Source organism: Podarcis liolepis (assembly GCF_965112155.1).
Source record: "Podarcis liolepis genome assembly, chromosome: 14".
In the NCBI taxonomy this organism is placed as follows: Eukaryota; Metazoa; Chordata; class Lepidosauria; order Squamata; family Lacertidae; genus Podarcis; species Podarcis liolepis.
Genome location: NC_139569.1, coordinates 43,197,237 through 43,223,573, shown reverse-complemented (window position 1 = coordinate 43,223,573; position 26,337 = coordinate 43,197,237). Strand labels below are relative to the sequence as shown.

Here is a 26,337-nt window from a genome sequence, read left to right as displayed (position 1 = left end):
GCAGCATTATTTTTGAGGGAGGGGGGAATAAAACCCTAGTGGAAAACGCATGAATTTTATTAGACGGCGTTACAATTACACAGAGGAACGTCATAAGGAGAGCTTCTCAGGTGTCAACTGATCACAAGTAAATTAACAATATAGGTAAAGGGACCCCTGACCATTAGGTCCAGTCGTGGCCGACTCTGGGGTTGCGGCGCTCATCTCGCTTTATTGGCCGAGGGAGCCAGCGAACAGCTTCCGGGTCATGTGGCCAGCATGAATAAGCCGCTTCGATGAACCAGAGCAGCGCATGGAAATGCTGTTTACCTTCCCGTTGGAGTGGTACCTATTTATCTACTTGCACTTTGACGTGCTTTCAAACTGCTAGGTTGGCATATATTTCCCCCCAAAACTAAAGGAAATAAGGTATGTGGAACCACCCAGCTTTGATGCAGCTGGGGGTGTGTGTGGAATAAAGGAAAAACAGGCAACAGGTGGAAACAAAGATTTGGGGAGGCTTACATGGGATGGTGAAAATCTCAAGAAAAGTCATAGAATCATAGAATCATAGAGTTGGAAGAGACCACAAGGGCCATCGAGTCCAACCCCCTGCCAAGCAGGAAGGGGGTCCATGGTCATGGAGGTGACCATGATGTGGCCTAGAGATGATGGAGTTGAAGGAGCTGAAAATTTTTGTATGGACAGAGAGGGACGGGCCTTAAATGGGAATCTCCGTGATAAACTGAGGCCACGTCCTCACCAAATATTTACAACAAGACGATACCACTTTACAGATTCATGGCTTTCCCCGCAAAGAATTCTGGGAGCTGTAGTTTAAGTGTGCTGAGATCCGTGGTCCCCTTATAGAGCTACAATTCCCAGTGGTTTAACAATAAATCCCGCTTCACCAGAAACTCTGGAAATTCTAGCTCTCTGAGGAGAATAGGGGTCTCCCAACAACTCTTAGCACTTTTAACAAACTACAGCTCCCATAATTATCTGGGGGAAGCCATGACTGTGCTGTATGGTGTGAACGTGGATTGAGGTTCTTTTGCCTGCAAGACCAAGCAAAGTTTTCTTCATAGCAGCAGCCTTTCATCCTTCTAGACCAGAACTCACATTTAAACCCAACATGTGTCCTATTTTTGAACAAATTCTATCTTATTTTGGTCTGTTTATATATCTAGACCAGTGGTGATCAGCAACCAAAGGTCTTCGTGGCTAGCTAAACAGGAAGAGGAACCCAGGTCTCCCCAGGTCTAGTAAGACACAACTGACCACCTACACAACACCCACTCGTGTGAGTGTGTGTAATACAGGATCCAGCCATTTGATTAATGTAGCTATTTTTTAAAGTGCTAAACTTTAATCACTTCTTCACCAGGGACAGGGGCCTGCCATAAGGAAGCAGAATCTATAAGCCACCCACATACCCTGTAGGCATAGTAGCTTGTGACTTATTTAATTCGGATTTGTGTGTGTGTGTGTATGTATGCGCTTGTATATACGTTTGTGTGCATGTGTGCACATGCTTGCACATGTGCCTGTTTTATCTGCACCAAGGGTGGTACGTGTTATGCCTGCCACCCAAATCAGCAGCTTCGCATCTCTACCTCCCCTTCTTCTCCACTGTAGATATGCAAAACATATGATACAGCAGCAGCAAGTTGCAAGTTTTCCTGCCCCTACGAGCAGCAGCCAGCAGGTTAAGGAAGGGGAAGGGAATCTTATGGCGCGATGGCATCATGCCACACACTTTACCCTACTGAAGATTACAAGGGGGAAGAGGAGATGCTGGATCGCTGCTTCTTTTGGTGGCAAGATGTGACCCGTAACATTTCGTTCCAGCTTCATAAAACTCAACGATCCAGCAACAACCTAGCATTTGCAGAGCACAGTGTTTGACGATGAAATGGGTACAGATCTAAAACAAATCTGCCGCAACATATTCCAGCGGAACACAGCAATCACCTTTTGAAAGAAAAGAAATTTAAAAGGGTCCAACAAAAATCTTTATTCATTTTAAGACTACAGATCTGAATGCAAGTTTCTTTTGTAAAAATAAAATAAAAATCCTCATTAGGTTTACTTACATCCTGGCTGCAAAAAGAACAGTGCAGTCATTATATATATTTACACGAGTCTTGTAGACTTTCAGGCTTGCATTATGCGTCCTCGTCCTCGTCTTCCTCATCACTGATCACGTACTTCTTGTGCTTCTTGCTTGCCTTCTCATCGTCTTCTGCTTTTCTTTTACCAGATGGCTCACCCTCCTACAGGAAAGCAGATCGATTTTAAGCCAAAATGAGCATTTCTCTAGGTTTAAGTGACTAAAACTGCAATATGGATCATCCACGCACTAAGAAAAAGGCATTTAATGCTCCCAAAGAAAATGATGCTCCCTCCTTGGTTAATAGAGGCAACATTTAATAATAATAATAATAATAATAATAATAATAATAATAATAATAATAATAATAATAATAATTTATACCCCGCCCTCCCCAGCCGAGACGGGCTCAGGGAGGCTAACACCAGGTATAAAAACAATTGATTGAAATACAATTTAGAGGGAAAAGAGCCTATGGAAACAGAGGTTGGGCTAAGGAAGAATGAATCTTGCAACTGTTTACACTTGGCTATCTAAAGATGCAAACAGGACAGAGGACAGCTGAAAAAAACAGGCACATCAACAGTACCCGAATCACGTTTACTCAAAAGTTAAATTCCCCAGAGCTAAACCCACCAGGAGTGACAACTCAAGGCCTTCCATATATGCTGTGCCAGAAAGATTTGGGGCATAACACAGCAACAGAATCTCAAACCAGCCCACATTCCCAGCTTGTTCACACACTTGTCTCAGAGACGACTACACTGGCTTGGTCATGTGCACAGAACGGAAGACGGCAGGATCCCCGAGGATGCGCTCCACGGGGAACTGGCTTCAGGCAACAGGCCCACTGGCAGACCAACTCTGCATTACGAAAATGTCTGCAAACATGACACGAAGGCTGGCAAAATCAACCCTGCCGTGTGGGAATTCCTCGCAGGTGCCTGGTGACAGTCAGGTCATGAATCCATAGCGGTGACCAGAGGAAAAATGACGGCTGGGAGGAGCGCAGAGAGAAGAAATGCCATGGTCCACCTGTCCCAATGAAACAGGACATCGCCACCTGCAGTAAAACATGCCTCTCCCATCTCTACAGTCACAGCAGGCACTGTGACCTTCCAGCGGTTTGACACCCCCTGCCCCGCCATGGCACACTCTTCCATTGCCTCTCAAGAGAGATGGATACAAGCCATTTGTTGCTGGCATCTGTGTTCCCCCCAAATTTGCTTTGGAGGGTTTCCCAACCCTCTGGAGCAGACTTTGAGGGTGCCCAGGGGTCTGCAGATCAACTGCACAAGCAAAGCCTGTCGTGTGAATAGCACCGGATGCAACCTAATGTTTTTAGGATTGCAGTTTCATTGGGGCAAAGAAGGGACAGGAAGCAAGTATCCGAATGCTCCCTGCATAAAATCTACTGCAAGTCCCCCAAACTAGGCACCATTCATTGTTGTGGGAATTCACATGGTTTCATAATGTCAAGGCAGGAGTGTCACTACACATCACAGAAGGTGTGAACTCAACACAGTGATGCCCTTTTCAGTGGCAGCCTTACGTCACCCAGAGACTCTGGCCCTGCCTGATGGGCATATTACAGTAGTTATGATTTCAGCCTAGATCTCAGCTAATTACTTGTTGTTAGCAAAAGGTAATGCATCTTGTTTGTTTTGCCAAAACATAGACTGTGTGCAAAATCTGGGGAAAAAGCAAACAATGTGATAATTATAATTTGCTCTTAATTTTCAGGTAAGTATCCTGTTCTAATTTACAATGAAACCGCTTCCCATTTTAAGACAGAATGCATTAACAGTGATGAGCTTAAAGATTTCTCTTTTTCCCCCCAGAGAAGATCATGTATCCTAGTACAAAATACTTCAGCAAATGGCACCACCTACCCGCAAAAAAACAAAACTGACCCAAATGCATTCAAGTTTAATATTTTTCCTTCAGCTATAAGAAGCCAGAAGTGCTACTGGGTGATTTGGGACTTTGGGTGAAAGCTAATTGCAATCCTCTACTCCCTGACTATTAACACACATCCAGGTTTTGTGCAAATCAAAGATCAAAATGAAGTCCTTGAGAATTTCAAAGTCAGCCTCTGCAACACATGCTTCAAAAGAGGCTGGTGGTTATTTTAATGAAGTAATCCATAATGTGTGTGTCTCTCGCAGTGAAGTAGAATTTCAACAGCTTTCTACCAACTGGAAAATTACTTGCGTTTTTTATTAATGAACCCAATTACTTGATTCATTTTTCCCTATAAAGCTTAACATAATGGAACCTAGGACACCCATTCAACATGGGTCCGGATTCAGGGAAGTGCCTGGGGTACTAGAATTTATTTTGAGGGGGGGAGCAGGAGTGGCTCCTGGGTCAAGGGCGGCTGATTCAACCATCTACTCAGAAGCTGAAACAAATAGTGCAAACAGTTCATAAGGCATGGACAAATAAGAGTTGAATTCATGCATGCAAACTGAGACTCCATGTCATGAAATGATATGACCACAATAAAAAAGAAGGCATTTAAAAGGGAGACAAATTGAGGGGATGCCGAAAATGCTTCCTTGCCTGTGGGGCTGCTTGGTCTGGGTCAGGGACGAGGAATCTCATGTGCAGGGTGTGAGTGTGTGTGTGGAAACTAGCCCACCATTCAAGATAAACTTTCCATGCATTGCCCCTCCCACTTTTGCCTCTGGCTCCGCCCACCACCAGCATGTGGTCCAGAAGAGAATTGCAGCCTGCAGGCTCACAACAGTTCCCACCTCTGGTCTAGGCACAAATTAAATGCTGACTTTAATAAGCCTGACCTCCTAAATAATGATGAACCTCTACAGATTGAATTCAGCCAAGGTTCCCCCCCCCCCACCCACCCACAATGCACGTCAACTGATCTCAATGCAGTACAGAATTCTTCTTTTGGACTTCTACCCTAATTCACTTCTTCACCTCTTTCTGAGAAGTTCTGCTGAACTCACTAGCGCAAAGAGAGTGATCCTCTGGATCATTTTTGGAGAGCAAGGGCAGGAAAATGGTTGCAATGAGATGAATACCAAAGTACAAGTCTGTGCAGCCCATAATTTGTGGTCCATGCAGATGTGCTACTCTCTTAACTACTTTTTTTAATGCTTAAGCGCCACCATGTGGTGAAGTTGAATGTTAGCGAACTAAATTGCTTTTAAAATGGGGGGCGGGGGGGCGGGAAGTAAGCAGAAGTCATGGTTTCGTTGTCTTTCACAGAAATGAGAAATTTGTGGCACCAGACAGAATTCCACTTGTAGAATCCCTTTGATTGGAGAAGGCTTGGAGAAGGCTTTTCTTTGATTGGAGGCTCCCTTCTTCAATGCCATGTCACCAACCACTTTTGAAACACAAGACCAAAGCCTCTTTGGGCATGTGGGATACTGAGCCACTTAAGTAAAAACATGCAGGCGTCTAAAATTACAGCATTCAACAGATGCTTTCCAGTTATGATCTTAAGAGACAACAATGTTTTCAGACTAGAATCTGTGCAAGCCTGAAGGATGCTAGCAGGCTTTGTGATGCAACTTTTTATCTCAGTACATTACCCTCAAGAAGTTGAGCCCTGACTCCAAAGTTCCAGTCCAACACTGTAAGCCACTGCACTACACTGGTTTTAAAATGACATTAAAGTCAGAGCATTCTGGGTAAAACAGTAAAAAGAAAAGAAAAGAGTATGACAAGTCTCAAGAAACATCAGGTCATAGAAGAAGTCCAAGGTAAGAGAGCTTGACTAGTCTTTGGCATTTCAAACTAGCATGTACAGCAGAGACAGATGTTGTAGGATATCACCATCCCTGACCTTTGGCCTCGATAGCTGGGGATTCTGGGAGCTGGAGTCCAACAACCTCTGGAGGGCCCTTGGTTCTCCACCCCAAGGTACAGAGTGGTCTATACTTCAAACAAATTATAGTAAGCCTGGGAGTCATTCTGTACTCACAGCTGTCCATGGAGGCGCAGGTCAATTCTGTGTCCAGGGCAGCTGTTTATCTGCTCCATCTGGTACGCAGGCTGAGACCTTCCCTGCCTGCAAACTGTCTCGCCAGAGTGGTGCATGCTCTGGTTATCTCCCACTTGGACTACTGCAATGCACTCTATGTGGGGCTACTTTTGAAGGTGACCCGGAAACTACAACTAATCCAGAATGCGGCAGCTAGACTGGTGACTGGGAGCAGCCACTGAGACCATATAACACCGGTCTTGAAAGACCTACACTGGCTCCCTGTACGTTTCTGAGCACAATTCAAAGTGTTGGTGCTGACCTTTAAAGCCCTAAACGGCCTCGGTTCAGTATACCCGAAGAAGCGTCTCCACCTCCATCGTTCTGCCTGGACACTGAGGCCCAGTGCCGAGGGCCTTCTGGCGATTCCCTCGCTGCGAGAGGCCAATTTACAGGGAACCAGGCAGAGGGCCTTCTCGGTAGTGGCACCCGCCCTGTGGAGCGCCCTCCCACCAGATGTCAAAGAGAAAAATAATTACCAAACTTTTAGAAGACATCTGAAGGCAGCCCTGTTTAGGGAAGCTTTTAACGTTTAATAGGTTATTGTATTTTAGTGTTCTGTTGGAAGCTGCCCAGAGTGGCTGGGGAAACCCTGCCAGATGGGCGGGGTATGAATGAATGAATGAATGAATGAATGAATAAATAAACACCTGAACCACTCAAAATAGACCCCTTCACCATTTCTCTCACCTCGTCACTGTTGAGTTTCTTCGCTTTCAGTAATCTCTGCGTTTTATCTTCATCTGAGCCTTCATCGCTGTCTGAAGAATAAATCCTAGCACGCTCCTCTGAAAGGGAAATATATATATATATGCATTTCTTTTCAAGAGCTAATCTACAAAAACTGACCGTAACTTAGAAACTGGCCGCTTAGAAGTGACAATCCTTTCCCTCCATGAAGCACTATCAGCGTTCTTTATTTGCTTGTCATGACTGGCCATTGCAAAACGAATCAAACAAAATAATCCCATATTATTTCCAAAAGGATTTCCCGCCATCCTCCTCTTAGGTATTAATGCTCCACTTTTCCTTTGTGTGATAAGCCCAAAGCAGCACCCTGGGCTTAAAACCAGATAAATCCAGGAATCTGCGCTAAGCCGACCATACCTCTTATTCCGCCTTTATATCTGTTTTTAATTGCTGCCAGGCTGATGGCTTCTTCTCCTTCGTCTTCTTCATCGTAGCGGTCAGGCTCCAAGTAGCTAGCGCTCAGTCCCCGCTGGTGCTGCTTCTCTCGCATTCTCCTCTGCTGGGACTCCCTGCGAATGGAAGCTCGCAGCCTCTCCTCCTCTTTCTGCCGGGGGAAATGGCAACAACATAAGGGTGTGCCAAGGATTTCTCAAAACAGGGCTCAGACTGTGTATTGCCCTGCACATCACTCACCACTAATTTACACTCCTCTTATTGCCCAAGCAGAATTCGAAGTGGTTTTCAAAGTACACCAGTTACACGAATATTAGAATAGAAGCATCCATAATTAAAATACCCAATAAAACAATCCTATTAAACAAAACATTAAAACAGGTCAAGATCGTGGAAGTCCCTGTGTAAACAGGTGCATCTTCAGAAGCCGGTGGAATGCCAATGCAGATGAGGCTTTGGCATTCTTGCAGCAGTTAAGTCTAGTTCTACTTTTATTCCAGGTTCTTTTTCTGCTACATGGTGAAGCAGAGCAATGTGGCACAGGTTTCATGGGCTCTGTTTCATGACTTGCTCTGGCCTGGATTACACAGCTTGATCAATAGGTTAGAGAGGGAGGAAGAAGGATCCAAGTAAGGTTTTTGTTTTGCTTCAGACTAAATTAACTTCAGACTAAATTGCTTCAGACACGGGTAGTGCTGTGGTCTAAACCACTGAGCCTAGGGCTTGCCGACTGGAAGGTAGGCGGTTCAAATCCCCGTGACAGGATGAGCTCTCGTTGCTCTGTCCCAGCTCCTGCCAACCTAGCAGTTTGAAAGCACATCAAAGTGCAAGTAGATAAATAGGTACCACTCAGGCGGGAAGGTAAATGGCGTTTCTGTGTGCTGCTCTGGTTTCGCCAGAAGCGGCTTAGTCATGCTGGCCACATGACCCGGAAAAACCATCTGTGGACAAAACGTTGGCTCCCTTGGCCAGTAAAGGGAGATGAGTGCCACAACCCCAGAGTCATTTGCGACTGGACTTAACTGTCAGGGCTCCTTTACCTGTTTATATTAACTTGGCTCCCAACTCAGCTCCACCATTTCACCAAATGGGGGGGGGGGAATGTGTTTTAGTCCACTGGCAACATAGCAGCGAGGCACTGCCCATTTTACCTAGCAGTGCTGGTGATACCATAAAATGGTTTATAAAGACTGATTGCCAGATTTCAATGCTGAGTTCTGCAGGATATGGCAAATAGGAAGTTACTCTTATCTCTTCTGCTCCTCCCCGCTTGTTCTTTTCTGCTCCCCCTTTTCAACTGTTTGCAGGCTCAAAAAAGCCCCCTGGCCACCCACAGAGATGCCAAGGTAGGTAAGGTTGTTTTCTATGGCAATTCAGACTCCTGCCGAGCAAGAGGCTAGATGCATTGAGGGCAGCAAGTCTAAAGATGCTGCTGAGTCACGCATACAAACAATATTTTAAGATTTGCATATAAGGGACAAATTTAATAATGGCTTAGAAGGCAAATTTTGATTCCAGCTACCCCACCCCAAAACTATACCTTAATCATTTCTGTTCGTTGGGACTCTGGATCACGGCCAGCCATGGGCAAAATACGAATTTTTTGTGTCTTGGAACATCTGTCTGCGAGCGAGAGAGTCATCTTTCTGTGTGTGGCACTGTCTGTTGAGTGAGGCCTGCGGTAAAATTGTTACTGGGTTAAAAAGCACTTCTTTCAGGGAACTGCAGGTTTGAGAAAACAATTACATGTGACTGAGCTGATTCACACAACACGCTATGCCAACCTGTAGCCAAGACGATCTTGTGGGTTGCAGCAACCTCCTTCAAAGTAGCCTTTTCAATGCCCGGACACTAGGAGGTTGCCTTCAAAGAGGCTCCCTGTACGCAATGATCAGCTGATTCTCAGTTACAGGGAGCCCCTTTGAAATCTCTGCAGAGGGGGAAATGCTCCTAAAGGTAGAACATTTCTCCCTCTGCAGAGAAAGCACTTCGTATCCCTGGAAAGAACAAAATCTCCATTTTAAATTTCAGCAATTTTCTCTCTTTTGAGAAAGTGGTTGCATCAGGTACTTCCTAAAGAGGAACTCCTAGCACAACTGATTCCAGCTGACTGCCAGGCCTTTGGCTGTGCAGCGCTCTCTTGAAGCCAGGCCTTCAGCTGATTTGGCTCCTGGGCCGGAGGTTCCCTACCTGACACTGTTAGAAACTGAGATATAAAAGCTATTCGGCATATGGCCCCTTAAAGCTCGGTTACAGGCACTCTAACAGAATGTTTGGATGCATATATTTTTTAAAACAAGATCACAAAGCTGAAAATGAATTGTGTATATTCTCAGCTCCAGCGAAAATCTGACTCGCGCCATAGCATGGCAACAAAAAACCAACAAACACTAGTGTCCACCAGCCAGTCAGATGGTGAAGTCAGGTGCCATCCTGGCGCCCAGGCATCTTCACTTGGTCGCAAGTGGCTGATAGCCAGGTGCAAAATGTGCCTGGCTAATTCTGAATGCAGCTACCTGCTATAGGCCATAGACAACAGTGACCATAATAAAACGATTCAAGAGTTTTGTGGCACATTAAAGACTAACATATTGAGTATAACATAAGCTTCTGAAGACTAGAGTTCACATCATTCGATGCATTACATATTTTCCTGAATTGGAAGGTAGACACAGAGAGAGAGAGAAAGAGAGATGATAGATAGATAGATAGATAGATAGATAGATAGATAGATAGATAGATAGATAGGGTTGAGGGTGGGTGGGAATTGTAAGAAGTGAAATTAAGAGGGCATAGAAGTAGATTCTGAGCATTATGTTAAAGTTTAAAAGGTATGCAAAATCGTCAGTGACCACAGCAGCACTGATGAGAATAATCTAAACATCCTGACGCTGATCAGTTAATTAATGCCTGTAGATGAGGCAAGTTTCAATGTTCTTGCTTCAACATGGCTACCCCCCTTGGAAATAATTAGGCAAACCACCTTGTATCCTCTTTCACATTCACTGTGATGCTATTACTTGTAAATATTTTCAACTCAATGGGATCCACATGCTTACCTGAAGGTTAGCTTTGTTTTGAAGACAGCTTGCCCCTGAAGACCTGTTCCTTGCCTGATGAAGAGATGGTTGTGATCCCCCTGCAATGGTGCTTTGTACACATCGAACACTTCATTCCCCAAATGTAGTGACATGCTTCAAAAGGAAGGAGGATAGCTTCGATTAGCACACAAGCCAAGAACCTTATTTGCTTTGCTCATACAAGTACATTAAGCCAACTGAATACTTCGACTGATGTATTTACAGGCCCGTGATGCCCAGATCGTGAACTCTGCCATTCTGTCTCAGCTTTATCCTCTTTCTCCAGCCTCCTTTCCTTGCTCCCGTTTTACTTAGGCAGGAAGCCTTATTGGAGCAGCAGCCTTTGAGTTATTTTTCTGTTTAATGGGAGGCGCCCAGTTGATACAAGCAAACTAGATATAGGATGTTATTATCTGTTTACAGAGCAGCGAAGAAAGTTATCCCACAAAATTCTGACGACTCCTTACATCATGGATTTATTTATTTTTACAGGTGTTACAGAATTTGGCAGTGCCTGTGTGAAACTTGCTAATTCTCCCAATCTATAATTATGCTCTCCTTGGTTCTGTTCCTAGCCTGTCTTTTATCGTGTTTATTGTCAGCTTTCTTTAACGTGCCGTATGGATATGTTTTTCTATGTATTCTTGCCTACTGCCTCCAGGCTCTCCTGCCATAACACGGATGCCCTAACAGAATTGGAAATGGCAAAGGAGAGGGATATGGGCTTCTTAAGATTCACTGACGGCACCTTGCACCTTCCTCTCCCTGTGGGTTTTTATATGGGTAGCGACATCGGCCATTGAGCAGCACTTCCACCAAGGTGTCTACCACTGGAACCTTCTCTGTTCCAAAGAGGGTGGGAGGCAGTAGTTATTTTGAGCTACCTTGGTAGCTTTTCTGACCTTTAGTGGGGCAGCTCATTCAGCCTGGATCATAGCAACAAAAGCAGCTGCAATACAAACAGCGGTATATACATATTTAAATAAATAAAATGAAAGGCGTCCAGAAAGGTGAGATGCAATGAGGCTGAATGAAGGGATAGGGCAGAGCTCTGTCCCAGGTAAGGAACTGAATTGCTTAAAAGCTGGCCGCATGTTTCCTTGCAGGAAGACTCAGCTCCTTCATGGATGCGTGCCCTATTTCACTCAACTCAGAAAACAGAATAATAATAATAACAACTGGGTGAAACGAGACCCGAGATAGAACTCTATGCTACACAACATGTTTCTTTCTACAGTTCAGAAGCATGGGTCAAGCAGGATCAGGCACAAACTGACCTCCCATCAGACCATTTGACTATCCGCGCGTTGCTTTCTCGAACCTCGCTCCCTTCTTCATCTCGGCGAGTTCGCCAGCGTATCGTGTTCTCCACCTGTGGGGACACAAAGTTGCAGGAGGTATTTCTTGAGAGAAATGTCACAACGCTTGCAAGAAATAGAGTGTGGGGAGTGGGGGAATAATGCTGGTGGGAATGTCATACACTGGTATTCTGAATTGCTGAATTCATGTTTAAATATTAACTGGCTTAATGCATTAGTATTGTGAATCAATGAGCAGCTCAGTGTACCATGAGGGATTAAGCAGGGGGGCGGGGAGGAGAGGCCACCACTGCAAGCTCAGACCTTTTCTGCTAAAACTTTAGCGTAACATGTTAGTCCTCACATATAACATGCATGCAAACCTGAAATTAACTTTCTCTCCTCTCCATTCCTCTCCACTCCCACTGTTGCTTCCCATGTGCCCCATTTTAGAAAGTAAGCTCCTTCAGGAAGTAACCTATCTCCCTCCCTGTTATGCTGAAAAGTAATAATCCATGTACACTGGTACCTTGGTTCCCGAACTTAATCCATTCTGGGAGTCTGTTTGACTCCCAAAACAGTTCAAAAACCAAGACGCAGCTTCTGATTGGCTGCAGGAGCTTCGTGCACCCAATCGGAAGCCATGGAAGCCGTGTTGGACAATCGGCTTCTGAAAAATGTTTGCAAACTGGAACACTTACTGCTGGGTTTGTTGTGTTCGGCAGCCGATTTGTTCAACAACTAAGCCGTTCGGGAACCAAGGTACCATTGTACATTGACAGAGATATAAATAAACAAAAACCAAGGAAGAAACCCCAGGTGTTCTAACTGGCACAGAGAATGTTATCGTGCATATACTATGGTGGTGCTCTAGAGTCAGCCCTATTGATGTTCCATAGAACGTCATATTTTGTGTTTAAATAGTAATTTGATCACTTTCAAGAACTTCACATAAGTTATCGTGGTCATCATCATTTATTTATTTCATTTACAAATCACTTCCCAAAGCGATGGATGTTTTCCTAACAATGGCGTTGTAAGGTGGGTCAGTATTCTTGTCCCCCTATTGCAGATGGGGACCCACAATTGGCTGGGGTGGGTGGAGAAGGCTTGCTTAGGGCCACCTACTCGCTGCTCTTCCTGGGAAGAAGTTTCTTGCAATGCTCAGCTTCATCTGAACCCTCCTGTAACTTAAGCCCATTTAATCTAATGGGCATCAGTTACAGTAGGGTACCTTTCAGCTGAATGTTATGAGAAACGTCTTGATGGAAACAGCAGTTGGACCATGAAACCAATTGCCCGGCCTCTCTGAGTTTTGAGAAGAGTCTGGGCGGCTGCCTGTTGGAAATGCTCAAGTTGTGGGTTTCCTGAATTGAGCAGGGGTTGGAATAGATTACCTAAAAGCTTCCCCTTCCATCTTTAGGATTTGATGGGACTTCACCGCATCAGTGGATCTGAGCTGGGGACTTCAGGGTGCATTGCTCCATCTCTCAGAACTAGGCTACACAAGCTCTCAATGTTTAAAGAAGGAATGGGGAACCACTGGCCCTCCCAATTCAGCTGGATCACAGCGCTCCCTGACGATTGGCCATGCAGACTGGGGTTCAAGGGAGATAGGAGTCCAACAACGGCTGGTTCCCCAGCCCTGATCCAAAGCATGAGGCTTGACAGGATTGTGTTCCAAGACATAGCAAGGAGTGTTTGCATGTTGCGTGGAGGCAGAATTTAAGGTATACGGTACCTTCAGTTTTAACCTTGTTCTACCTTCTTCATCCAGCATCTCCTCATCTTCAAATTCATCCTCATAATACTGTGGATCAAAAGGCCTGTAATAAACCAGGATATCGGTTACCATGGATGTCATCCTTTCCTTGCAAAACAATTTGGTACCAGGACTGGAATTCTCACACAAAAACCCAGTTATGGGTTTGTGGCCGCAGTTCCTTTGTACACATGGTAGGGGGTGGGAGAGAGAACAGAGAAGGTGAATGAATATTGGAGAAGGGCTGTAGAAGATCTGCCTTGCATGCAGAAGGTTCCAAGTTCAGTCCCTGGCATCTCCAACTTGGGTTGGCAGCAACACACACGGGACACCCTGGAGAGCCACTGCCAGCCAGTGTAAACAGTGCTGATCTAGGTGGACCAAGGTGTGACTCAGTATAAGGCAGCTTCCTATGTCCTTAAGGTTTGCACATTGTACAACAACATCACAAGCAGCTTGCTTGTGCATTCTATTGTGCAACAACCTTCTTCTGGTGCAAAACATTTCGCCAGTGGAACAAGTGCACTGCTAAGTGACTTTCACTTCGCACTACATTAAATACAACCCTCAGTTACTATCTTCTACCAAGACAGAGGGTTTCAAAGTCACACCTGAGTTTCCCTAGTACAATTCTGTTTATTTAAACTGCTTATAGTCTCCCTTTCTTCCTTATAATAAAGATGGTTTATAATAAAACCAAACACAGAATTAACGTGTTAGCATTATTATTTTTTGTAAAAAACCTATTTACGAATGTTTCCTGACTAAAGGAGGGGGAGGACTTGTGTTTTTTTACATACAGTGGTACCTCGGGTTAAGTACTTAATTCGTTCTGGAGGTCCATTCTTAACCTGAAACTGTTCTTAAGCTGAAGCACCACTTTAGCTAATGGGGCCTCCTACTGCCGCCATGCCACCGGAGCACAATTTCTGTTCTCATCCTGAAGCAAAGTTCTTAACCTGAAGTGCTATTTCTGGGTTAGCGGAGTCTGTTACCTGAAGTGTATGTAACCTGAAGCGTATGTAACCTGAAGCGTATGTAACCTGAGGTACCACTATAGTTGCAACTCATCTGTGGATAGCACTACAGATTGGTTTTCTGTTTTTGTTTTTTAAGACCCTGGAACACTTGTTTCTCAGACTGAGCCTGTGACTTTTACCTGGGCTCCACACTGAGGAAGTTGGGAAGCTTCACAAAATATAAGTCATTTCCCAAGTCTGTGTTGACTTTAGGAATTTCGACTTCTATCCGCGTTTCAGGAATAGGTTCCTCCTCCTGCTGATCCTCGTTCAATCCATTCTCGTCCTATTCAGTGGGGAGGGGAGAGAAAATCAATTAGGAAATGTAAATATAATTCCATCACTTCCATTTATGCATATGTGTGATTTAACCATACAGAGAACATACATTTTATCAACATTATGCCTGCTCAGGACATCAGCGTAAGGCAAGCGTGGGGAACTTTTGGCCCTTCAGATGTTGCTGAACCACAACTCCCATCATATCCAGCCGTTGACCGTGCTTGCTGGGGCTGATGGGAGTTGTAGTTCAGGAACTTCCGGAGGACCTAAAGTTCCCCAATCCTGGCATCAGGAGAGAGGGGGGAAGAGACCTTCAACTTTGAAACGTCCCGAATGGAATACACTTATCTGCAACCCCTTCTAAAAGGATCACAAATCATTATCCCACTTTTTCCTAATGCAATTTGAGAATACAAATCTTAACATACATGTAAGCATTAAAATATTAGTGGTCAAGTTGTCAGGTTAAATCCAACACTGATGCGAAAACAGGACCTAACAGACCAACAAAGGTACTTACAATAGGTTGCCCTGGAGTTGGGGGCTTGTCTTCCCCATCGCTCCCCGAAGATATGTCATCTGCTCCTCCAAACAGATCCATTGCATCTTTGTTACCTTGCCCAGAAAATAAGAAACAGAAATCATACTTAGAAGGTTGGAAACTGGAGGTGGGGAAGGACTGGCTTTGTTTTCAAGAGACACCTTATTTATAGAAAATATACTCTACAAGGGGCATAAAAATATATATTAAAAATAAAATAAAATTGTCCAGTAGCACCTTAGAGACCAACTAAGTTTGTTCTTGGTATGAGCTTTCATGTGCACTGGCTCCCGGTGGAGTACAGGATCAGGTTTAAGGTGCTGGTTTTAACCTTTAAAGCCCTATACGGCCTAGGACCCCCGTACCTATGGGACCGCCTCTCCTGGTATGCCCCACAGAGAAACCTACGGTCTGCAAATAATAACATCCTCAAGGTCCCAGGCCTCAGAGAGGTTAGGCTGGCCTCAACTAGAGCCAGGGCCTTCTCGGCTGCGGCTCCAATCTGGTGGAATGCTCTGTCACAAGAGACTAGGGCCCTGCAGGACCTGACATCTTTCCACAGGGCCTGCAAGACAGAGTTGTTCCGCCAGGCCTTTGGTCAGGGCGCAGCCTGACTCCCTCCTCTGGCAACCTGCACAGAATTTTGCTTAATTGGTTGCCATCAATTTGATTTTAATTAATTTTTATAATGAAATATTTTTAGATTGTGTGACTATTTGACTGTTTGATTATTTGATTGTTGTTAGCCGCCCTGAGCCCAGCTTCGGCTGGGGAGGGCGGGATATAAATAAAATTTATTTATTTATTTATTATTTTTGCATGCACACTTCTTCAGATTCTTCGTTGAATGTAGAGGGCTGGTTTATACCTGGCGTTCCCTGTGACGAGAGACTGGTTGTTAAACCACTCTGCAAATTGCAGCTCTGTGAGGGGAATGGGGGTCTCCTGACAATTCTCAGAACCTCTGACAATTTGCAGTTCCTAGGATACTTTGTGGGAAGTCATGACGGTTAAAGTGGCACAATAGTGCTTTAAATGCTCAGGATGCGGCTCGAGAGGGTGGCAAGCGGAGAATGACATTTGAACTCCCAGCCAGCCATAAAGCTTATGAGGCTTGGTGTGACTATTTTCCACCTAGTCATTTTGACACTTTGGCACACCCTATATGCAAAATTTGACAATTCCAAAATACAGACAAGCTTTCACTTTTGCAAGATTGAATATACTGCCTTTGGCTGTACTTGAGGGTCGATTTCAAAAAATGCCACTGGAAAAATGGTTATGTCCCTATGGAGATGGCAGTATTGAGTCAGTGGCTCATGTGCTTCTGGCTTGCACTCTTTATAAAGATTTGAGGACTGAGGTTATGACCCCTTTATTACTGTCCATGCCGGGTTGCTCAACCATTCCTACTGTGTCCTTTCTTTTAGCAGATCAAGATGATCAGGTGACAGCAAAAAGTGCAAGGTTTTTAGCGGGGGCAATTAGAAAAGATCTATTATTTGATTATTGATGTAAACCCCCTAAATGTATTTTCTATAGTTAAGTTTTTACCTCTATCTTCAGCACATTTTACTTTCTTGCTACAGCTACTGGCTGATGCAAATAAAGATTCTTCTAATTCTGATTCTTTTCTCCTCTCAGACAGGGCTGTTGTGAGGATTTATTTAAAAGGGTGGGGAAATCAAGCATTCCCCCTCTTTTTAATCTTAATATTTTGATAATTTTATTACATTGACTTCTTTTTAAAATCTGTTGGTTTTATTGGCATGTTCTTATGAGTATTTTATATTATTTCATGTAAAGTTTTATATTATTTCATGTAAACCACTCATTATTAAATTGTTATTTCTTTATCATATGTGTTAAAGTCACTTTTCTGACAACGTGCCTTACATCCTTGTTTATCCCTTCCTTACAAACAAAAACAAAGCATTTTAAAAAAACAAAAAACTAACTACCAAGTTTGCCCTCCAGCATACCTGGAGAGAGGGAGGCAGGCAAAGACTTTCTCAGAGCCTCCTGCTCCAGCTGGACTCCTTTGCCCTACACAGAAACCTTCTTCCTACAACTGGCCTGTGGGAAGGTGTAACAAAGTTATCAGGTAGACTTGGCAGATGGACGTGAGGTGTGCATCTAAAGAAGCCAGTTCTCTGGCAGTTGGAACTTTGTCAGTTGGGAGAAGACAGTTAGATCTCCGGGGCAAAGAGTCACAGAAACCGAGAGAGTGTCAGAGAGGGAGTGAGAGCGAATGTCAGGGAACTGCCATCGGAGCCAAGAGTGGAGGTAAGGCTCTCCGACGATGCGGGAGAAGGGACCAGCAGAGGGAGAGAAAACACTTCCCTTGGGGAAGGAAATCAGCGTGACACCTGGGAGGAAGGGGAGCAGGGAAGGACTTCGGAGAGAGGGCTCCAGGACTCTTCCACAGAGACCAGAGGGGAGAGTCCAGGACCTCCGCTGGCCATGCCCACTCTGCGCAGAAGACTTCCGCGCAGGGAGTCTAGCCGGAGACTTGGTGTCAAGGTGTTTTTATGTTGGAAGAAGTTCAGGATACGCCCACTGACGGATTCTGCCAGTGACTGACACAGCCACGGAGTAAAGGCTGTCCAGCCAGGGAAAGGTTTAGCCAGGGAACGTTGCCTAGAGCATCCGCACCCTCTACGCACAAGCAACCCCAATTCCCTTTACAGCGAAACTAGGTGATCTCAGCTAAGCCTGCCCACCCAGTCATAAAGATGACCTGTCCTTTAAATGAGAGTTATTCCACCTTGGGGGTCCCCACCTGTTGCTGCGCAGGACCCATCGTTATCAGCCAGTGTGGTCAATGGAGAGGGCATGATGGGAGTTGTAGTCAAATGGGGACCCAAGGTTGAAGAACATTGCTTTAAATGACTTTAGTGATAAGGAACGTGTAGCTAGACCGGAAGCAAGTTTCTTACTTCTTAGTCTTTAAGGTGCCACAAGAATCTTTGTCATTTCAGTAGCAGGTATGTATCTTTTGGTTTTGAGACTTTGCTCTGTATGCCTTGCCCTTGTTTTATTTCTAAAAAAACTCCCACCCTGGCTTATCAATGACGTAAACCCTTCTAGGTATTTAGTGGCGTGCTTCAGATGCCTGGGGATTTTCTTTTGAAACTTAAGGGTGGTCCATTCTGAACTGGTCTGGCAAAAATTGACCTTATCTCCTAAACTGCTCTTACAATGAGACCTAGAAAATTATATGCACCACAGAAGGATACCAGGAGAGGGTGCTCACTTTGGCAGCACAGATACTAAAATTGGTTTCCAGGAGAGGGAGCCAAACATTGTTAACACTAGGTACCTGGGGTTGGATTATTGCAAATTGTTCAACTTGGTTTTAATATTGTAATTCTAAATTTTTATACCCAATTTTAATTTTGTATTTCTGTAGTGTTATAACTTGCAAGTGTAATGAAAGCCAGTGTAAACTGTTTTAACTCATTCTAACAATGTACATTTATTTTGTTGTAACCCACCCTGGGACCTTATGATGAAGGGTGAAAAAAAATCCGTAAATAATAGTATTTTTGGGGGGGGGATAAGTAAGTATTAGGTAGCTCTAGACCAGATGAAATTGTCTCAGGTGCCAGATCCAGTCCATGGAGCAACATGAAGCCAATCCTGGTTTATAGGAACTTTCCCACTGAAGCACTTGACCTCCTTTGAACCCTATAAAACAGGGACAGGGGAAATGTGGACTTCCAGCTGCTGTTGGGGCTAAAACCCCCTTAATCCCTGGCCACTGGCCTGCTGGCTGGGGGGTGATGGGAGTCCAACAGTATCTGGAGGTCTACAGGTTCTACACCCCTGCTCTAAAGCAAGTGACAAGAGATGACCCAAAATACTGAAGTCAGAGCTACCGCGAAAATAATCAAACATGTAGATTTGTTGTTAAACAGTTGCTTAAATAAACTGTTGCGGTGACAACTTTTGATCGATTGCAGTGGAGGATGTGAAGGGGAGCTTGGCACTGCAAACTGCTCAGATGAGTTTTGGTTTTTGGTTTTTTTACTCCCAGATGACAGGAAGCGGGGCTGCTTACCTTTTTGTCCTTCCACATCACTATCCATTTCAGAATCCGATGCAATTTGTTTCTTACGCTTCGTTTGCATGACTTCTTCATCACTGTCACTGCCTCTTGCCGATTCTGCAAAAGCAAATATCAATCTTGAAGCCCCCTCATAACTTTTTATTATTATACTGTATATATTTCCATTAATGTATTTCCATTAATATATTACACAATCCAGACACCCTGAATGAAACACAGCGGAGAAATGTCACTTTGAAGAATGGCATTCGTACCAGTACTGTTGATGAAACCACACGGGTGCTAAAATAAAAATGACCGAGCAATGCAGTGGGCATATATAAATGGAAGATACTCAAATCCCTAATTGGCCTTGAAGCTCCCTGGGTAGGCATTCAGCAAATTTTTCAGCCTTACTGCTATCAAAGGTTCACAGTGAAAAACAAACAAACCCCCCAAAACATTACAACCCATCCTGAAATTTTGGGGGAGTTTAATTTTTTTATAAAAAGGTAAGTGGAAAAAAAGTGTGAGCAACTATTAAACCCAAATTCCAAGAGATATTCTAAAGGGACAACTGCTCTGCAAACTAAAGATGGATTGTGCTAGACTTGTTGATTTGGGGTGGATGAAAAAGAGTAACCGTAGCCTTCAAGATATGAGTACTAAGCCAAAGCTCAGTGGTAGAGCACATGCTTTGCATGTAGAAGGCTGGGAAAGAATCTTGCCCAAGAGTCCTCCAGACCTAAGGTTTCCCCAGCCCTGTGTCTAGACATTTGCACCCTCAATTTTCCATACCCGATTTATGTTCATGCTCTTCTTCATCCTCCGAGAGCCTTCGCTCTTCATCATCGGAATGCTGGGGCCTCTCTTCGTCCGAGTTCTGCATCTTTTCCTCATCTGAATGCTGCAGCCTTTCGTAGTCATCATCCGAGTTCTGCATATTCTCCTCATCAGAGTTTTGGGGTCTTTCCTCTTCATCAGAAACCTGTAGCCTCTCTTCGTCATCATCTGAGTTGTGCATTTTCTCCTCGTCAGAGTTCTGCAGCCTCTCTTTGTCATCAGAAGCCAGAGGTCTCTCCTCGTCGTCCGAGTTCTTCTCATCATCATCCAAGTGCTGTGGCCTTTCTTCGTCATCCGAGTTCTGGAGCTTCTCCTCATCGTCTGACTGATCACTTCTGTCTTCCCTTTCCCACTTTTCATCCTCAGAGTGTGCTTTGTCAGAGCCTTCTGCCTCAGAGTGGTGGCTGCCTTCATCTGACCTGTGATCCTCTTCATCCTCATCCTCCTCGTGAGCAGCTTCAGAGCCACTGTGCTGGTCCATATCTGACTGGTCATTATCCTCATGTTCAGAATGCCCAGAGCCTTCCGAGCGATTGTAGGATCGCTCAGACCGGTTATCGCTGCCACTATGGTGAGAGGCGCCATCATCCTCGCTGTCGTCACCAAACAATTCTTTGTTACTGGGTTGCAAAGCCTCTCGGTCGTCATCTCTGTCACTCTCACTACCAGAAATATTACTGATGGAGCCAACAGGCTCCTGGTCAGAGTCTGAATCTGACCCAGAATCAGAATCTGTGAAAACCAAACAAACATAAAAGGACAATGTTAGCAAGAGGGAAAGGGTCAGATAACATATATAAAAATCAACTGACCAATACCATTTTACAGTGGTACCTCGGGTTACATACGCTTCAGGTTACAGACTTTGCTACCCAGAAATAGTACCTCGGGTTAAAAACTTTGCTTCAGGATGAGAAGAGAAATCACGCGGTGGCAGTGCAGCAGCAGCGGGAGGCCCCCATTAGCTAAAGTGGTGCTTCAGGTTAAGAACAGTTTCAGGTTAAGAACGGACCTCCGGAACGAATTAAGTACGTAACCAGAGGTACCACTGTATTTATGTTCACCTAGTCAGAAGGAAGCAAATCCATCAGATATATGCAATTCGAAGAACTAGTCACTTTGCTGAAAACACTGACAGCAGTGAAAAATCATAATTAAGTAGTAGCCCAGCAACAATCCTGACTGAAGTACTATACAGAAATAAAGCAAATGTTGACTGAAAATGGGCAAAACAGTAAAAGCAGGTTCAGGTGGATAGCTGTATTGATCTGTCATAGTCATAATAAATAACAAGATGAAAGATGAAAAAATATTTTTTTAATAATTCCAGTGGCACCTTTAAGATCAACTAAATATAAGCTTTCAAGGTATGAGCTTTCATGTGTAATACACACTTTGTCAGATACTCCGAAGCAGAGGTCGCTTCAACCTTATAACTGCTGATGGCTGTTACGGCTGTTGGTTCCACAGGGAAGAACAAGGGATTTTTAAAGGGACAGATGACCAAAATTAGCTTTATCATGTATAATGGGACATGAATCCAATATCTCTGTTCAGACCAGGTCTCTCCATAGTTTTTAGTTTGGTAATGAGTTGTAATTCAGCAACTTCTCTTTCAAGTGTATTTCTAAAATTCTTTTGCAGTAAGACAGCTACTTTAAGATCTTGTATAGAATGTCCTGGGAGATTGAAGTAAAAACAGGATAGCCTGAACCCTTATATCCCAGCTTGATCACTAAGATCACCTGCTGGAGCGTCACTTTTAAATTGTCAACTTTAAATTCTCTATACAGGCAATTAAGACTGCATCTTTCCACAATGGTTAATTAACGTCCATTTTAACTTTTTTAATGTGATTTTTATTGTATGTTGTATGTATTATTGCTGTAAACTACTTGGGTATTTTTCTTTTTACCGTATAGTGTATAAATATTTTTATAAATAAATAAAACAATATTTAAGGCGCTGCTATTTAGTTCCATTATGCCATTGTTTCAGAAACACTGCTATGAACTGGCCCATAAATAGCAGCTCTCCTGGTCATCTGTGCAAAGCAAGAATCACCACCAGGTGACCACATAAGAAAAATATTATCCAAGCTGGCTTATCCCCAGCTTTAAAGCCACGTATGACTGGCATCAGAATGCGACAGATAGGTAAACTGGCAATTACTGTTATTGACTAGTAACTTTTGAGGCTTTATTTATGAGGATGCTATAGACTGACTCGACAACAACCGACACAGTCACAGCATTTTGGTGCTGGCGAGGGCTGACAATAGTTGTAGTAAAAAACACCTGTAGGGAATCAGTCTGAGGACGGGTGACTTAATGATATTTGCATTTGGGCAGAAATTACATTTTTTATCTTGCACTGCACCACTCTGCTTGCCAATATGACAACCACCACACATCGAACCCTAAACAGCCTGTCTAAAAAAAGGTCTCCCTTGCCTGTTTTCTTCTTCTTTCTTTCTTCTTTAAAAGACACCAAGACCTTAGATGCAGTGCACAGAACCAAGTACTATACAGCTTGGAGATCACCACAATAAAAATCCCTTGTTTGATAGTGGCCTCTAGTTTAATAGATGGTGGGTCTGCCCAAAAATTTTCATCACCAGATTTGAAAGAGTAGGAAGACACACACATCTGTTTCTGAGAAAACCTGGTTCAAGGTCCACAAGTGCGTCATGGAGTACACCAGTCTCCTGTGGTCCGAGAAAAAAACCCACAGCAAACCACTATGTAAAACAATATACGCTAGCAGCATTGTTTAAGATGTTCTTGCAGGGTACCTAAAATGAGGAAGAATTTCAGAATAGATGTGCATGGGTGAGAAGGGGGATGGAGACGAATGAACAGACAGAGACCACAACATTGTGACCCAATGAAAAGGAAATTACAGTCGTACCTTGGATCCCGAAGGCCTTGGTACTCAGATGTTTTGGCTCCCGATTGCCGCAAACCCGGAAGTGAGTGTTCCAGTTTGCAAACAGTCTTTGGAACCCTAATGTCCTAAGTGGCTTCCATGGCTTCCAATTGGCTGCAGGAGCTTCCTGAAGCCAATCAGAAGCCGAGCTTTGGCTTCTGTTTTGGAGTCAAACGGATTCGACTTCCAAGGTACGACTGTATTGTACCTTTAACAGCGGCACATAAGGATTGCAGTGTTTCTCAAACTTCAGTCCCCAGCTGTTGCTGGACTGCAAATCCCATCAGCCCTGACCCTTGGTCCTGCTAGCTAGGCATGATGGGAGTTGTAGCTCAACAACAGTTGGGGACCCAAGTTTGAGAAACACTGGATTATAGTAACCATAGCTTGTGACAAAAGCACGAGAAAAGTTCCCCCCGTTGTCACGCAGCTGTTAAAAGGTACAGAAACCGTGCCTTCCTTTGCACTTGCCCCATTCACATATTGCGAGTTTTGATGTTTCAGACCCAGCGGTGCCTGGAAGCAGTCTCACAAGCCCCAAATTCCAGAAGGATGAAAAAATGAAACTGGGAAAGGGGGGGGGGACAACTGAAATCTGATTGCAGGTAAATCTGGGGAAGAGCCACTCAGGTGGGATTCAACCCATCGCTCACTGTCAGCCTAGCCCTCCCTCACAGAGTTGCAAGAATAAAAAACGGGGCAGGGGTGGGAAACACCTGGGAGCAACTTGGAAGCATCCAGTCCCCTTCTCCCACCTCATCCCAGCTGTGTTGCAAATATGGCACTATGCTCATGTTCAGAGGAACTCTTTTTCTGCATGACACTTTGCTCATGTTCAGAGGAACTCTTTTTCTGCATGACACTTTCCTCATGTTCAGAGGAACTCTTTTTCTGCATGGCACTTTGCTCATGTTCAGAGGAACTCTTTTTCTGCATAGATAGGTAGCCGTGTTGGTCTGCCATAGTCAAAATAAAAAATTCCTTCCAGTAGCACCTTAAAGACCAACTAAGTTAGTTCTTGGTATGAGCTTTCGTGTGCATGCACACTTCTTCAGATACACACTGTGTATCTGAAGAAGTGTGCATGCACACGAAAGCTCATACCAAGAACTAACTTAGTTGGTCTTTAAGGTGCTACTGGAAGGAATTTTTTCTTTTTCTGCATGACACTTTGCTCATGTTCAGAGGAACTCTTTTTCTGCATGACACTTTGCTCATGTTCAGAGGAACTCTTTTTCTGCATGGCACTTTGCTCATGCTCAGAGGAACTCTTTTTCTGCATGGCACTTTGCTCATGCTCAGAGGAACTCTTTTCTGCATGGCACTTTGCTCATGCTCAGAGGAACTCTTGTTCTGCATGTCCGCCTCTCGTGCACTCTGGTACCAAAACGAGGCTTGGGGCTGAGCTCTGGGCGCGAACAAGAAAACAAGGAGAGAATTTCAGAGGAATCAAAAGGCGGGGGGGGGGGGAGAGGTTAAAAGCCAAGGCCTTCTTCCGCGCATGCGTGACACAATTCGATATGCCCCCCCCGGCGTCCGTGTCTCCCCTCCCCCGTTACCTTTTTGCTCCGGCTCGGTGTCAGCATCGCTGCCGAACAGCTCCTCCATGTCCGCCATGGCGAGGGGAAGCCTAATTTCCTCAGGCCACCTCAGAGGACCCGGCGGCAGGGCTAGCGGAAGAGGGCGCCTTCTCGTGACGTAAAACAGTTGCGACTGTGGGGAGGAGGAGTCGTGCCTAGATTTACAATAGAAGATGACAGAAGATAGAGTGGCGCAGGGCCTGCACTTCCGGTTTAAAATGAAAACCTATACAGTATCCAAATGCGTTAAACCGGAAGTGTCCGCGTGGGCGGGCGGTAGTGATTCGCATAGAGATAGAAAATAGCAGAGTCATCTCAATCTCTATTGCGATAAAAATCCTTCTGTGCTGCAGTGGGTGAGGGCGTCTGGCTGTTAACCGGAGGCTGGTCGTTCGAGCCTACCCAGGGATGGCTATGGGCAGGATTCCTGCATTGCAAGAGCCTTAGGCAGACTACATGAGCCTTAGGCAGTGCCGGATTTATGTATAAGCTAAACAAGCTATAAGATTAGGGCCCAAAAAAAATTTAAAGGGGAAAAAAACCTGGATGTACATCCCAAAATATAAGATAAAAAACCGAATAAAACCTACATACAGCAACAGTGTTTTGTGTTGCATAGGCTCTTATTTGCTATGTGCAAATGGCTTTAGATACCAATTAGGTCCATAAATTTGCGGGTGGCGCTGTGGTCTAAACCACAGAGCCTAGGACTTGCCAATCAGAAGGTCGGCGGTTCGAATCCCCACGACGGGGTGAGCTCCCGTTGCTCGGTCCCTGCTCCTGCCAACCTAGCAGTTCGAAAGCACGTCAAAGTGCAAGTAGATAAATAGGTACCGCCCCAGCAGGAAGGTAAACGGCGTTTCCGTGCGCTGCTCTGGTTCGCCAGAAGTGGCTTAGTCATGCTGGCCACATGACCCGGAAGCTATATCCCGGCTCCCTTGGCCAGTAGAGCGAGATGAGCGCCGCAACCCCAGAGTTGGTCACAACTGGACCTAATGGTCAGGGGTCCCTATACTTTAAACAAGCTATAAGCTTATGGCCCCACTCTCTTGGTGGCCCCCCAAAAAAATTAAAGGGGGAAAAAACTGGATGTACATTTCCAAAATATAAGATAAAAAACAAATAAAATAAAACCTACATACAACAACAGTGTTTTGTGTTGTGTAGGCTCTTATTTGTTATGTGCAAATGGCTTTAGATGCCTATTAGGTCCATAAATGACCATATAGCATATATTCAACACAAAAAACAGCGGCAATTTGTTGTTGACAAAGGACAGCTGGACATATAAAGGGCCCCATTACCTTCAGTAGCTTAAATTCAGCCTTGTCTGTGCTACCTGAGAACGTGTGAAATATAATTGTTTAATTGTACACTGCAATGGAGAAATGCCTGTGTGTGTACTGCTGAAGCATTTAACATTGGAAAATTCCACTGGAGTACACTAAGCTAGAAGAGAGCTCTCTGGGATCTAGCTGGGGTGATCCTTAACTGTTGTTGTCTGCTAGCTTTCACGTGGTGTTTCATTTTAGATTATGTGAAGATATTGCAAATCTGTGGCTTGAAGGCAGTTGCCTATTAGCCTTCCTCTGGACGCCACAGAGACAAGGATGTGATAATGAAGCCTATCAAGATCGGGTTGCCATCTGTCCAGAATTTCCCAGACATATACGGAATACTGCTGTCTCTAGCATTGTCCGGGT

General features: G+C 44.5%; 1 protein-coding gene across 1 annotated transcript; it reads right to left on the bottom strand.

Moving 5' to 3' along the window:
- Nucleotides 1-1,971: 1,971 nt before the first annotated feature.
- LEO1 (LEO1 homolog, Paf1/RNA polymerase II complex component) lies at nt 1,972-24,852 on the bottom strand. The gene is made up of 12 exons (XM_083475771.1): nt 24,614-24,852; nt 20,082-20,858; nt 19,296-19,400; nt 15,212-15,306; nt 14,550-14,695; nt 13,370-13,454; nt 11,608-11,702; nt 10,310-10,444; nt 8,791-8,926; nt 7,215-7,401; nt 6,798-6,895; nt 1,972-2,255 (listed from the first exon to the last, which is right to left on the bottom strand). The coding sequence occupies exons 1-12, from the start codon at nt 24,669-24,671 to the stop codon at nt 2,148-2,150; spliced, it is 2,025 nt and encodes a 674-aa protein (XP_083331897.1). The 5' UTR covers nt 24,672-24,852; the 3' UTR covers nt 1,972-2,147.
- Between the last annotated feature and the right edge of the window lie 1,485 nt (nt 24,853-26,337).

What these genes read in the sequence shown, in the direction of transcription:
- LEO1 (XM_083475771.1), bottom strand. Translation starts at nt 24,671, where the DNA reads ATGGCGGACATGGAGGAGCTGTTCGGCAGCGATGCTGACACCGAGCCG. An exon ending in CACCGAGCCGGAGCAAAAAG is followed by an intron (nt 20,859 to 24,613) that starts GTAACGGGGGAG and finishes TGGTTTTCACAG; the next exon opens with ATTCTGATTCTGGGTCAGAT. An exon ending in AAAACAAAGCTAACCTTCAG is followed by an intron (nt 8,927 to 10,309) that starts GTAAGCATGTGG and finishes ATTTTACCGCAG; the next exon opens with GCCTCACTCAACAGACAGTG.